Source organism: Mustela erminea, chromosome 14 (assembly GCF_009829155.1).
Source record: "Mustela erminea isolate mMusErm1 chromosome 14, mMusErm1.Pri, whole genome shotgun sequence".
Classification (NCBI taxonomy): Eukaryota; Metazoa; Chordata; class Mammalia; order Carnivora; family Mustelidae; genus Mustela; species Mustela erminea.
In genome coordinates this window covers 35,911,942-35,927,398 of record NC_045627.1, presented here as the reverse complement: position 1 = coordinate 35,927,398, position 15,457 = coordinate 35,911,942, and the positions used below count along the sequence as shown (strand labels likewise).

General features: G+C 53.1%; 1 protein-coding gene across 2 annotated transcripts in view; it reads right to left on the bottom strand.

Annotated features, from left to right (window-relative positions):
- Positions 1 to 15,457, bottom strand: part of HK1 (hexokinase 1) — a 78,472-nt gene that overhangs the window by 41,415 nt on the left and 21,600 nt on the right. For both annotated transcript variants that reach the window (XM_032312018.1, XM_032312017.1), the window contains one exon: positions 1,684 to 1,846. In XM_032312018.1, the coding sequence (XP_032167909.1) occupies positions 1,684 to 1,846 (163 nt within the window). The remainder of the gene's footprint in view (positions 1 to 1,683; positions 1,847 to 15,457) is intronic.

Sequence of the window (15,457 nt, the reverse complement as noted above, 5' to 3'; positions counted from 1 at the left end):
GCACAGACATATGGTCCTTGGACACGTTAGCCCTGGGCCAGTCCCACAGGATCAGGTGCCCCGCAGGCATCAGGTATCCCTCTGCACTCCCCCCAGCCAAGCCAGAGTAGGGGCCCTCCAGGGGCTGCCCACACCATTACTTCTCCCCTCCCCCTTCTCTTAGCCAGAAGCAGGCAAAGCATGCGTCTCCAACAGAACTCCGCTCACCCTGGAAATGCTCACTGCTCCTAGATGCGGGACCACCCAGAGCTGGGAAAAAACAGGAGTGAACCACAAAGCCAGAGACGTCAGGCCAAAACCCCGGGCACACCACAGCCCCATCACTCCAGGGACCAGAATTTTTTGGGTGATTATTACAACGTTAAAACTGCTGGTAACCCCGACCTCAAGGAACACAGGAGGAGGGAAGTGGAACAGATTTCCAACAGTCAAGAAGCAAGGAGAGACAACGCCAAACCCCACCTGCGCCACAGAGCCAACAGAGCACACGGCCTCCGTCGGCGTCCAGATCTCGTCCGGGGCCTCTAGAGAGCCCGCACACAGGGCAGGACCTTCCCACCGCGGCCGGTCCGCTCCAGCAAGTGTGTGCTTGCCCATCCTTGGTGGACGCCTACAACGGCAGTTTTCTTGACACCCGTTCTGCAGACTGTGTACCAGAGGCTCCAAATGAAGGTTTGAAACGAAGCCTCCAGAATAGGGAAGAAACCGCAGGGGGGTGTGAGGACCAGGCTCTCAGGGTGTGGACTCCCAACCGGAGAGAAGGAGGACCTCCCCATCATCTCCCTCCCTCTCATGTGCAACAGGTGAACCCCAGTCCAGAGCACAAAACACCCCTCCAAGTGGGGTTCCTGGGAGGGTGCCTCACTGAGGCCACCAGAGGACTCCCCACCACCCGCCCCCCGCACCCCACTCTGCCGCAAACTACTAGCTGCAGGTCCGTCAGACAAAATGGCTCCACCGAGCCTGCTGAGCTGTGCCCTCTCAGCCTCCGCTCTGCCGAGAGCAGGAGCTAATAAGCCCGCTCCTCTGGGGAAGGGGTACTGATGATCCACGGGGAGCCCCCAACTCCCCTTTGTGGGGCACTGAACTTACACAGATGCACACTGACAGGAGAATTTTTTTCTCCAGTTGTACCTCCCTTCGCCATTTGCTCTAGAGGCTACCTTCACGTCCCATCTGTAACATTTTGTTAGATGGGAACTTGACTCTCCCCTCTAAGTCCAATACCCAGCTGGCCCCTGGGATTGCTACTTATCTAAAGGGAAGTCTTGGTGCCCTGATGAAGAGATTTTCCTAAAATGAACTCCTTTGTTCTGGAGCTTTTCATATTCTACAGACATAAGAGCAATGCACACGGCATCTATAAGGTCGGGACGCACGATCCTTCCGTATCATTAGCCATTAGACAGTCGGTCGAGTGAGGGCAAATCAGCCTTATCCAACCGTGGTAGCTCCGATGCCTGGCACATGGTAGATACTGAGCAGGCATATATTGGATGGATGGATGGATGGATGGATGGACGGATGGACGGATGGACGGATGGATGGATGGATGGGAGAACAGACAGATGAATGAATGGGTGGAGGAGTGAGGGAATAAATGAACAAATGTGAAGACAGTAGACAGGATGCTTTCACAGAGAATTCAGCTCTCGGAGCCCAATCTCTGGGTGAGAGACTCACCTGAACCATCGGGAATGGACCTTACAAACGTCGGCAACATCTTGACTGTGGCTGTTGGATTAAAATCCCGGGAGAGGCCATTCTTCATCTCCTTCTTGAAACGAGTCATGATATCTATCAGAGTTTCATCGGAGAGCCGCATGGCATAGAGATATTTGTCAATCTGGGGGAAGGATAAGAAGGCAGGAAAGTGAGGTGAAGCCTGAAGGAGGTCATTTCAGCTTGAGCCTGGCTGGGGAGGGACAGGGCACGGGCAAGGCGCCCGCCTGTGTAGGGCCATCCAGCTCCCACAAGTTGGGACACACCACACGACGGGATGGGCAGTCACACAAATGCCATCAGCCATGTCCCTCAGAGCAGTCTTGCAAATGGTCCAAGCCCCATTTCATCCTACAAAATGAACCAGGTAGCTCCAATCCTTTCTAATCCTTGAATGCTCCACGGAAGTTGCCCTTTGATCCCCAAGCACGCACCACAGGTGCCCTAAGCCTACCCACGACTCCCTTCCGCTGTGAGAAGTGGCCGGCTCACCCGCAGATGGACGGCAGTGTCACAGAGGCTAAGAACGAGGGTGCCAGAGCCGGCCACGTGGGCTTCCACTCCCCGCACCATCACTTCACAGCTATGTGAATTTCAGCTTCCTTAATTGAGAAACGGACTGGATAAACAGGACCTAACTCACAGAGTTGGGAGTTTTAAGATCAGTTGAGACCGAGAAGCAGTTAGAACACAGGAAGTGCTTAAGAAACTTGAGCCAGGGACGCCTGGGTGGCTCAGTTGGTTGAGCAGCTGCCTTCGGCTCAGGTCATGATCCCAGCGTCCTGGGATCAAGTCCCACATCAGGCTCCTTGCTCGGCAGGGAGTCTGCTTCTCCCTCTGCCTCTGCCTGCCATTCTGTCTGCCTGTGCTCGCTCTCTCTCCCTCTCTCTCTCTGATAAATAAATAAAATCTTTAAAAAAAAAAGAAAGAAAGAAAGAAAGAAACTTGAGCCATCGGTGTTAACGTGAGACAGTGGTGCTGGGGGGATTCCTTGGGCACGATTTCTTGGTAGGCAGAAATAGTGGCCAAAGGGCTGGAATCCTTCAGAACATGGAGTGGCAGGCCCAAGAGCAGGGAGACCTGAACCCCACCATCCCCAGAAGGTATGGGGACAGCCCCCAGGATCCCCCACACAGGGGCCGGGGCTGACATGCCCACACTCCCGTCATCCCAAGTACTGACCCAATCTGCTGCTCTCCCTGGGCTCCCCATTCTCCTCGGGGTTCCAAGGCTTCTAACTGCCAGACCCCGCGGACTGTCGCTGGCTAATCTTCATTCATAGTATGTTCCCATTTACTCTCTCCGAAAGTATTTATTGGGCACCTCTTGTGTACCCAGGCTCTAAGTCCTCTTGTCTCTCCACTCATTCTTTTTGCTTCTCTTCGGCTCAGGAAGCCCCAACAGCCACGTGCCTGGACTTCTCATTCCTCTTTCCTGAGGCTCCTCAGTCACTCACCGGAATGGTTTTCCATCTTCTTCAACCTCACCCCCTTCCATCCCATCTGGTACCCCACTGACATGGTCTCCTTGGTAAAGTCAACCCCGCTCATTCTTTCCCTTGCTCAAAGCCTTGCATGTCTTCCATTTCCAAGGCGCCAACCCTCTCCAGGTGTGGCTTCGAGCTCTCTGAACTCTGGCCCAAACCCCTCGACTATTCCTGGTGGGTTCCCAGGCTTTTGCACCGTAAAGCTCTTCCTTCTCCTCCCAGCTCTCCAGATCTCCCCTCCCCTTCCAGGTTCAGATCAAACCTCTCCTTCTCCTGCGGGTGTCGGAGCTCCTCAGGCTGGAGAGGACCCCTCATTCAGCACTGATCTCTCTGCACGGGAGAGCCTGGATCACAGCTTTCTGCCCCAGTGCCCTATTCCAGCGTTTGCTCCATTCGCCTTGACCCCCCACCCCCACCCAGTGCCCTGCACGCAGTCTTGCACACAGAAAGCTCCCGGTGGATGGAGAGAGAGATTTATGACCCGAGGAGGTTGCAAAGACCTTGATGCTTATTTGCTTCTGAGAATGGCATCTCGGGCTCACTTTGCAGGGTGGCTGGAAATGTCCTGACTCAAGGACACAGAGTCCCCAGCCCTAGGTCTTTTCTGCATATTTTGAGCTGGGGCATCTTTCTTCTCACTCTGGCCTCCATGCCTCATGCTCCCCCAAGTCCTGCCTGTCTCCTGTCTCACAAACCATCAGCCCATTGGCAGGAGTCCCCCAGTGTCCTCTGTGGCCAGAGACAAGCCTGCCCCACCCCCAAGCTCTCCTTCCACAACCACCTTTCCCATTACCCCCTGTAATAAAGCCCTGCAGAGAAGAGCAATCAGAAACCACCAAGAGCTCAAGTAGAAATTGCCAGAATCACGGCCCCAGGAGAAGACATGCTCCGCTCTATTCTACCCCCAAGGCTGGCACCAGACAAGCAGAAATTGCTGCCATGGTGCCCACAGTCTGGCAGGGGGGGAGGCAGTCACGAAACAAGGGTGTGTGAGCAGTGCCAGGAGAGGGAGTCTACTGAGAAGGCTTCCCGGGGGCGTGATGTCAGAGCGTGCATCCAGGCACAGTCAAGAGCATGTGTGAAGGCCAATGGTTGGCGGGGGGGGGGGCAGTTTGTGCAAGGAACAGAAAGAAATTCAATATGAATTAAGCACAGTGTAAAAAGTGAGGCAATTAAAAAGACAGAGAGGAGCTAAATTGTGTAGGATCCTGTAATGAAGGTTAACAAATTTAGACTTGATCCCAAGCACAGCAGGCCTTGGGATGACTTTCAGGAGTATTCAACAATGAGATCTGTGTTTCTGCAAGATCGAGCCGGCTGCTGGGGAGAGAATGGGTGAGCAGAGGCAAGACCCGGTACTAATGGATAATCGTCACGTTGTTACTCCCGCATTTGGGGCATGCTTCCGCGATCACACTCCCCACCCTCTGTGCGGCATTTATGGACGGGTCTATCTCCTCTGATAAAACATGTGAGTTCCCTAGGGAAAGGAACTCACCCGGATGCCTGCAACAAAAGAGGAATTTAATTGATACTAAGTGCTAAATTACTACTCTATATTTATCCTATGGCTCACAGCAGATCGAGTGCTTTCATATCCAGTAAGTCCTTTAACCTTCAAAACAGCCCCACCAGGGACACATTCTTGCCCCATTTTACAGATGCAGAAACTGAGGCTCCACAAAGCAAAGGGATTAGTTCAAAGACGCATCAGGAGAGTGAAGTCTCATACCTGCAAGTCTGACTTTGCTCCCTACAGTCGTTCCCATCTGTCAGGGAAGACCAGTTCCCCTATTCTGTGGAGGCCACGCCCAAGTAAAGCTGCTGAGGCTTTCTAGCTGGACAGGAAGAAGCATCTAGAAAAGCCAAGGCTCCCTGCAGCTCCACAGCCATCCTGCCCCCTGACTCAAGGTGCAGGTTAGTACAGGGACACAGATCCGAGACCCAAAAAGAGCCTAGAAGCTCAAGGGAGGAAGCAGGCCGGGGACACAGAAAACAAACCAGCCCCCAAGCATCTATGGAAAGGAGGCTTTCCTCCTCTGGTTCAAGCTCATGAATCATTAGGTGGGACAACCCCTCTCTGGAGAGATGTGGAAACAGGATCCAAAAATAAGGTTTAAGTTGGGGCAGAGTGGGAACTGGGCCTGAGGCCTCCTGGACGTCATGTGAATGAGAGTAAGCAAGGGGAGCCCTTTCCACTGGTCCTCGGGAGCTCAGGAGGGGCCTCTGAACCAGCACAGATGCTGGGCCGGGGGTGGGCTGGACAGCCAAGCAGTGCCCAGTGCAGGCCTCAGCGGGTCCACGGCACATAGACCAGGCCCTTTTAAGCAGCGCAGGAGACACTGGAGCAAAGCCCACATCAGGGGGCACTTGTGGGGCAGTCCCCAGGGGCCCAGAGTGCCCAGCGCCTCACTGAACCTGAGGCCTCACTCCCTTTGTTCAGACCCGCCCTGCGTGGCAGCAGGCTACACTGCCCCATCCACCTGGGAAGGACGACTGGGTCACGGGTGGCAGGAAGGAGGACAGGTGTCGGGCCAATCCCGCCTGTGCACGTGCTCCGGATCTCGCTGGGGCTGTGCCCCACAAGAAATGCAGCAAGAGAGCGGCCATTCCTTGGGTGGGGCCAGGAGCCCAGGAGCAGAGGACAGAGGGAGGCAGACCTGAGAAAGGCCAGCTTCCGGTCTTCAGGGGCTTGGCCAGAGTCTGTGGTCTTTCCAGCTTCTCTGTTCTCTATTCCAGCTCCACAGCATCTCCAGATCGGGCCCCTCCTCCCCGCGTCCCTCCCGCTCTGGCCATGTGCACACACCGCTGCTGCTCGGTGGCTCTGGCCACACGCTGATGCCCAAAAAACCCCTCCTATGCCTCCAACCCTCTCCCCTCTATGTTTTGGCGACAGGAGGCCATGGCACAGCACCTCCAGAGGCTGCAAGCTGCCAGCCTCAGCGTTTGGATGGTCTGTCACAGGCCAGAGGCTCCCAGAAAGCCGTGACAGGAACCCTGGGGGTCCCAGCGTGCTCCCTCTCGCCCGTGGTGTCTGACACATGCATGCAGGACTCTGGTCGGACTATGAAGGAAATGGGGAGATGCCAGGCTCCTGGACACCACACGGCTCTTGCCCGGGTCCCACAGACTCTTGCCCGAGACTGAGAAAGACCCTAGTCACGGCTCCAGGCACCTTTCACCATCCACTGAAGGGAAGGGGCCCTAATACTGTGCAAATCCTTGTCCTGGATGGTCCCTCTTGTGGACCAAGGAGGCCTGGAAGCTCTGAGCTGCTTGAGAAGCTGGACCATGGCAGAGACAGGAGGAGATGTGGGAAGAGAGAGCATGGGCCCCTACCAAGCTTCTCTGCTCAGAGCTGTCCGGCTAACGAGAGAACCCAGGGGCCCCACACCAGGCTGCACTCACACATTTCTGCATCTGATCTTGGCCCCACCTCCTGCTCCCAACAGAACATGCACAAAATACCAATTCAAGACACGACAAGCCCGAGGGAACACGCCCTTGTGGCCAGGAGGCACAGTCACCCCTGGTGACCTGGGCATTTTGACCCCCTCTGTGGACGGGGACATGGCTGGGGACATTTTTCACTCCTTCTGGCCTCTGCTCTCCCCGGAGGACCAAGAACAAGGCAAGGCAGCTGGGGCAACTGCAGGTGTCTGGCACCCGCCTCCCGAGTGAACGTTCCATGGGAGACGCTCCACAGTGCGGGGCGGGCAGTGCAGGGTTAAGAAAACTCTTGCCTCAGGTCAGGACAGAGATTTCAACATCAGATTCACTTCTCTTTCTTAGCGAGGTTGACTCAGGAGAGAACGGGCCGGGTGATGAGTATCACTTGGATAATAGTTTGAATCTGCTCAGGGCTCTGCCCTTTTTACACAGGACTGTCACACACGTTGTCCCGCGTGGATGTTCCAGAAAGAGATGACAGGAGCTCATGGACGCCACGGCCGGGCATGAGGTAGGCACGAGTAACATTAGCTTCCACCACCATGACCTGGGGACAGAGGCAGGAAGGACAGCCTCATCCCCATTTCAGAGTCGAGGAAACACAGACCCCTGACTCACACTAGCTCTCATGGTCTGGAAGCAACAGCAGGGTCTAGAGTCCAAGTCTTCTAGGCCCTCGTGTTGGGCTTCGCCATACACCTTGAAAAGAACACGGAACGGGGTGGAAGAGAACGGGGTTTGAACCTCGGATCTGCCATTCAGAAGTTGTGTGACTTTGGACAAGTTACTTAACCTGGCTGAGTCTTGCCTTCCTCACCATGAAAGGGGATAATAATGCCTTCACCTCAGGAAGCTACTGGGAGAATTTTAAGAATGCGCCAAGAACAAGGTAAACAAATAACATTTCCCATCCTCCCATCTAAAGGACCAAAAGGGAGGTCATCTCCCTCCATGCCCTGGCTTACCAACAGTCATCGGTCCTTGATTCCTTTCATCTAGATACCTAGGAGAAATGCACTGATTACCAAATATTACTGCCCCATTCTACAGAAAAGACCACGGAAGGTAGCGTGGCCATATGCCCAAAACCACGCAAATTAAAGACTGGTAAAATTCCTCTGAAACACTGTACTGTTTTATTAGTTTTTTTTTTTTTTTTTTTTTAACTATCAGTTAAGTTATAGTCACAACAAGCATTATACACTTACTACTTAAAAAAATTCACACAACACAAAAATGCATTAAAGTAAAAAGTAGAAGTTCTTCCCCTGGTCTTCCCAGAGAAGAGCTAAGAGTTTTATGGACTAAGACGGTTTTTCTACCTAAACACTCATACATACAGACTTTGCCTTTTTTATTTCATTTTTCCTTTTTCATTTTCCAAAAAGGAATCATACTTGGGCACGGGGTGGGGGGGATGGGGGATGGAATTATAAACACTTGTTCCTTCAAAGCTTAAGCCCACCTTCCAATTCCTCCAGAACCTGCCTTTAAGACTCACACTAAGAGCCATCCTTGGATTGCCTCAGGACCCTGCCTGGCTCAATGATGAGGCACGGACAGGGTAACGTGGACACCCGTGTCTGCCTCTGGCTTTGCTATCCTGTAGGCACCTCAGTTTTGTCATCTCTAATGTGGGTGGGTGTGTTCACATGGCTTCAGTTTTATAAAGGCCTCTCTACTGTGCCCGCCACTTTCATAGTGGTCCTCAAACTACCCTGTCGAAAAACTCAGGGCAGGTGCCATCGCTTTCAATGCCCTAAGGAAAAATCAGAGGCCCAGGAGGTTACTCAAACGGCCAAGGTGACCACTGGCCAGCAAGAGAACTGGGGTAAGCACCAAGTTCCCTGTCCTGCTCCTGTGCTGCTTCCTCTGTAAGCTTTCTTGCTCAGGCCAAGGAGGACGCAGGCCAGGTAGGGTGTGTGTGAGCCTAACAGCGCCCCCCCACCCACCCCACCCCCACCTTCTGCCCCTCAGCAAGATCCTAGCCCCTCCTCCCACATGCCCAGGCTCCTCAGTGCCCAGCCCCACCTCAAGCTATGGATGGCAGCCTAGGGAACCTGTGTTTCTGTCCTGGTCTTGGCAACTGGGCAGGCAGCTCCTGCTCAGCTCCTCGTGGCCACAAGAAGAGACGTTCTTGCCCTGCGGAGTCCCCCAGAGGACCCATCACCCCAGCAGCAGCCTGCCTTCCCTCAGGCAGCCTGGGGTCCTACAGTGGTTCTTCACCCCCAGAGGCCCTTCCTCACAGACCACCATCCGCTCTGCTGGTTCAGTCTGCAAAGGGCCTCTCCATGCCTCACTCCTCCTTTCTCCCAAAGTCCACCTCCACACTCACCTCCTCGGAGCCGCATGCCATGACCGGCCCCGCCCAACACCGGCTGCTCCTCTCCTCCACATCCCCTCCGCCCTCAGTGGTCACTCTGTAGGTATGACTTTGCTCCGGGGGACACATGGCAGCATGAGAGCCTTTCCCAGGAGCTGCAGCAACAAACACATATCTGTGCCTCCCGCTAGTCTGTGGGGGCCCAAGGGACAGAGGCCATGCCTTCCAGGCCCTCTGCGTCCTCTACAAAGCCCTCCGGGTGTCTTTGCCACTGGGCTGGGCACCTGCTCCGCTGGGCGCAGGGCGGGAAGGCCTCTGGTGACGCCTAGCCGGGGAGGTCTCAGAAGGGTTTGCTGGCTCAGATAAGGACGGAGACTCCTCTTCCCTGAATGGCCCAGCCCTTCTCCCAGAACAGCCCCTCACTTCAGCCTCCTGGGGACCTGCGTGAGGCCAACAGCCTCTCCCGGGGGGACAGAGTCTTCTGGGCATTCTCTGGTTCTCTAAGCGTCCCCCCCACCCCCAACAATCTGTGTCTCAAGGCTGAGGCCCAGAAGGACACAGAGCCCTGTGGGAAACAGATTCTCACTCCGCTCTCCAGGCCTGCCAGAGACTGCTAATACCTGAGCGCCTCCAGAGGAAATGTGTTTGGGAAAATAAATTCCACTTTAGAGGCTCCCGAGTGCAAGACTGGAGCGCGAACCCCGCCAGAGCAAACAGGACCTCTGGGCATGTTAAAACCCAGCGAGGCGAGGTTCCCTCTCCCCAGGCTCCTTATGTTGGCTCATCCCCTCAGGCCGCCCAGGGACAGGACAGGGCTCTACACCCTTACCGACCATCTTATTTATGCTCCTGAACTGCTAGTTCCCTTTCAACAAGCAGGGGCTGGGCACCACAGATTAGTCATACACACTTCTGTGTACTCACAACAAACCAGGAAGAAAATGGGATCCCTGTTCCCAATGAGAAACTGAGGTCTGGGGAAGGGAGATGTTAAGCAGGGACAGGGCCCACGCTGGGTGCATCAAACAGCACATGGGGGGGGGGGGGGGACACGTGTGTAGGGACCCTATCTTACACAGGAAAAAGCTGGGGCCTCGAAATCAAGGGAGGAGCCCCATGTACCCAGCAACTAGTGTGACTCCAGCTCGAGCCTCCAAACTCGACGCTCCTCCCCTGACTGACCAGAATCCTCTTGCTAGGAGAACCGTGTAAGGCCTTGAGGTCATGCCCAAGGGCCTCCTGACGACCTTAGTACCCACTAATACCCAACAGCAGACACTTTCTCCTTGGTGAGAGAGACCAAGCTACAGCCCAGGATGAGAACAAAGCTGTCACAATGAACTAGCTAAAAATAAAGGAGGTACCCACAGGCCTCAAGAGGAACAGAGCCGCCCTGGAATGTGGCAGGGCAAGAACAACAGGCTTAATTCCCAGCCTGCCTGAGTCCATGGCTTGGGCTGGGGCCAGCCTCCAGAATCACCCTTCCCAAAGTCCCAGGCACCTCCAGACAAGAGAGAAGAGAGGCTCCAAAGGGCAGTTCTGCTTTCACTCTGAGACAACCAGACCCCAATGCCCCGGGGTGCAAACGGCACAGTAGTGTGAGTAGACTGGGCTGGAACCCCAAAGCCCCCAGGCCTCCTCCAGCTACCCCGCCCCACCCCATCACGGGGGCAAGTCACTTCCACCAGCAAAACAGCAACAAAGAAAACTGCCCACTGACCCTTATAAGGGCTGCAGGAGCTCCAGGCACCGGGATTACTCTTCCTCCTCTCCGGAGATGACTCTCCCCCCGAAGTGCCTCTCGGGTGCCGACAGGTGTGTCCCGGCATTCCTACAGCTCCATGTGTTCTCCAAGCGGTTCCACATCCCTTCTCTAGCTGGATAAACCGGCAGAGGGCAAGGCAGGAATCATTCATCCCATCTGACAAATAAGGAAACTGAGGCCCGGACAGCTCGCCGGCCACCACTATACTGCTCAAGCTAGAAGAATCTGTTAGATAGAAAGGATTCTAGCCTCCCAGCCTTCCGGATGCAGACACTGTGGCCCAAGGACCCCTATAAACCCACCACTTTGAATGCCAGAGTGCCTCGGCCCAAACTTCAGCCATAAAATGCACTGTCTAGCAGAGCTCTGTCCAACAGAAATATAATGAAAGCCACATATGTAATTTTAAACTTTCTAGTGGCCACGTGTTTTTTTTTAAAAAGGTGAAATTAATTTTAATAACATTGTACTTAACCCAATATAGCCAAAATATTATTATGCTTTTTAAATTGCTAATGAGATACTTTATGTATCTTCTTGTCATACAAAGTCTTTGAAATCCTGTGCATACCTGACACCTACTAGCAGACTCCAATCAGACTCGCCACATTTCAAGTGCCCAGTAGTCACGTGTGACCAGCGGCTACTGTTCTGGACAGCACAGGTCAGCACCCCCATTTTGGGAGGCCTGGGTGATGGTTTCTAATGCGGGCTGTGGCCACGTATGCAGCCTTGGACAGCAGTCCGGGTTCCACAGGTGCAGCCAGATCTGCCCACCAGTGTCAGACCGACAGGCCTGCAATCCCCGAGCTCATCCTACTGCTTTGCGGCCACACAGATCAGGTCAATTTCACTTCCTGAGGTTCATCGGCTGCATGCGTAAAAGGCAGGAAGAAATGCCTACATCCAAGCTGCCTGGAAGGACTCGACGAAACCAAGCCCGTTAGAGTATGTCGCAAACAGAACAGATCCCTGCAAAGGTGAAGTGGTGCCTTTACGGCAGTGGCCTGGGTCTCCACTCGTCCCACCCACCCAGAGAGACATCAGAGAAGGCACTGGGAGACACTAGAGAAACGAGGTCAGATCGAATAACAGGGCTGAAGGCAAACCCCAATCAAGGAAACAAGCTGCTCAAAGTGTGGCTGGGCAGAAGCTGCAGGTGCCAACAATCTTCAGGACTGTGCATTATAAATGCATTACGGGTTCTTCTGGAAGGTTAGGCATGGCCCTTGGTGGGGGTCCTCTTTTAAATGCAAACAAGGATGGGGGAGGAAGACAGGGTACAGGGGGAAATTTGAAAAATGGGACATTTCTAACATTTCACTGTAAATGACTTTATTGGGCCAATTTCCTTCCCAAGGGGAGGAAGTTCAGTCAACACTGAGCAAGAGAAGAGGGGCACGGGGGGAGGAGGCAAGCAAAGCCAAGGAGCCCATGTTGGGGAGGATGGGGAAGGAGAGAAAGAGGCCTGGGGAACCTGCGGGCTGGGGGGAGGTCCCGTGCCCAGCTCTGCCTCAACTTTCAAGCTCCCTGGCTGTTTCCCTAAACAACGAAAAGGGAGGGTTGGGTGCAGTATGGTGGGAAGAAACTTGGGTTTCTGAGTTCGGGGACCAGGGAGTGTTCCTGTCCCTATTACTAATGAACTGTGTGGTCTTTGGCAAGTCACTTCACCCCCTGGGGGGTGGGGGAGGGGGTCTCTGTTTCCTCTCTTCTAAACGGAGGCAGTGTCTTTCTCCAGGTGGATAAAGACAAGGGTTCCCCCAGCAATGCCAGTCCTACACATACGCCCAAGAGGAATAAAAGTCCACACAGGAAAAACACGCACACAAACGTTCACAGCAACATTATTCCGAAGTGGGAATAACCCAATGTCCATCAACTGACAAATATATAAACACACTGTGGAATCTGGATACAACTACATTTTATTCAGCTGCAAAGGACCGATCGATGCTACGGCGCGCACAAACCCTGAAAACACAATCCTCGGTGACAGACCAGACACAAAGGCTACATACTGCAGGATTCCATTTATGTGAACTGTCCGGAAGAGGTAAATCCGTTTTTATAGAAAATAGATTAATAGACACCAGGGACTGGGAGGAGGGTGTGGTGGGGACCGTCTGCTTAATGGGTACGGGCTTTCTTTTAGGAGTGATGAAAATGTTCTGGAGTCAGATAGTGGTCAGGGCTGCACAATCTCGTGACTGTACTTGAAGTCACTCGGTACACTTTAAAATCTTGAGTTTTACACTGAGTATTAATACCTCAACTAAAAAAATAACGGGGGCTCTGCCATCACATTCGATGGGTCTGAATGCTGGCTCTTCTGCTGTTTCCTAGCTGAGCCTCAGGGTCTTTATCCAAAAGTGGAGATCCTAACAGCACCCCTGCACAGGGGCGATGTGGGGATGTGATGTTTTCTGCACAGTACCCGGCAGTGAACGCGACAGGCGTTCCATGATGAAATCCTGATGATGAATAAGACCTGTGTGAGGAAAGACAGGCCCCTAGTTGGCATTCAGCGTCCCTCCAAGGTCCCCTCCCAGTGTCAGCCTCTGTGGCCTGTAACCAAGCCTGGAATCAGATGAACAGGATCCAACACTTTCAGCCCAGAAGCAGGGACCGCAGTTTGTAGACGGCTGGGCTGCCCACTTCGCGGTTCAGTCATCCTGCCGTGGGGCACGGCCACCCTCTCCTTTTAGGGACGATAGTCAGAGAGGCTGCAGGCCTAAGCGTCCTCTAACAGGGCCAGCCACATTTAGGCGGCTGATAAGACAGCCAGGCCTGGCTCGGCTCCACCCAGGAAGGGAGAGGTTGTGTGGCCAAAGGCCCACGTGCATGCTTTAATTCCCGGAAAGTGCAACGGATTCCCACACTGGAGCACGGGGGGCAGAGGGGGGCTCAGAGAGCCCTCCCCGCCTTTCCCTGCAGCTACTCCCCCTTCTCGGAGTGTATATGGGTCCCAGCAGCAGTCAATGGGGCTGGCGCTACTCACAGAGCTGTCAACCTCACCAGGGCTCTGCTCCATACAGTAAATTAGGAAATGGCTAATTTTAAACTAAGGTCAAGTGTGTAATGTGAATGGAAACAACTGGGAAGAAAGAGACTCTTTAAAAATTATCTACTTGGGACTCCTGGACGGCTCAGTCCATTGAGCGGCAGCCCTCAACTCAGGTCATGATCCCAGAGTCCTAGGATCAAGTCCCCCATCAGGCTCCCTGCTCAGCGGGGAGCCTGCTTCTCCCTTTCCTTCTGCCTGCTGCCCCCTGTGCTTATGCTCTCTCTCTCTTTGTCAAATAAATACATAATATCTTTTTAAAAAATTATCTACTAAAACACGTTATAGGTTTGACTGTCCCGAGGGTTGGTGTGGGATGACAGGAACCTGTACAGACTTCTGGTGGGGGTATGAAGTGGCAGGACCCCCGGGGACGGCAATTTGACAAAACCTGGAAAATGGGAAGATGTACACACTCTTCCACCCAGCAGTTCCAGCCCAGATCCACAGCCCTGAGCCCAGAGCAACGCACGTGTGTTCTAGAGATGTGCGTGAGGAGAATCACAGTGGCACTGTTTCTAAGGTCAAACATCAGAAACCCAAATTCCCATCAAAAGAATAGATAAATCCTAAATTGTGGTGTTTTGCACAATGTGAGAGCATGCAGCTGTCCAAATTGATGAAACACAGGTGTGTGCATCCATGTGGAGCAATCCTGAGGACAGACTGCTGAGGCAGAAAAGACAAGTTGCAAAAGGATACATCATTTACAAAAGCTTATAACTACATAAAGTAACTATAAACTATACACTGTTTATAGACACATGCTCTGTAATTAATAAAGGCATAAAAACATGCACGGAAATAATAAACATCTACATCAGGACTGCGGCGCTCTCTGGAGGGAGACACAGAATGGGACAGAAGACAGGAAAGCCGAGCTTTCCGTCTGTCTCTAATGTAATTGTAACCATGTCTGTAACTTCTCAGGCTGAGTGGTAGGTACACAGGTGTTTGTTATGCTGATCTCAAATCTCATTTTTATGCACCTCGAATATTTCATAATAAAATGTGTCTCCTACATATTGACTTGTGGGGGAGAGAATTAAAATACAGATTCCATGTTAAATCAGTAAAATCAAGAAGGATGGATTTTTCTCCTAGAAGGAAGAAGCAGAGGGAGTAAGAAGAGCCTACTGGAGCCCATTCCAGATTGTCTTAAGACCTTGAGAAAGTCATGTCTCTCTCCATGGGACCTCCAGTGCCTGTTTCTAAATGAGGAATAAAATTCCTGCTTTTCATCTGCAGCATAAAGGGCAGACAGGAGTGATGGCGGGGGAGATGCCCGGGGAGGCATTGCAAGGGGGAGCACTGCTCTGGGACACTCAGGAATACTACTGCTTCCGGTCCTCACAACCTCACCGGAGGTTTTTGAAAGCATACATACACACAAGCTTGTTAATATACGTGTGTGTATGATTCGACAGGTGGGGACACACACACACACACACACACACACACACACGATACCTGCTAAGACAGCCATAACTGTTCCGGGATGCTCAGAGATAACAAGCCATTCAGGAGAAAGCAAAACTACATTTTGAGATCTATCCATCTGACTCTCCCTCACCAAGTTTTAAGTCTAAGACCCATTTGCCCACCTAGGGCCTGGCTTTAAGCCCCTCCTAAGTTAGCACTTTCCCACCC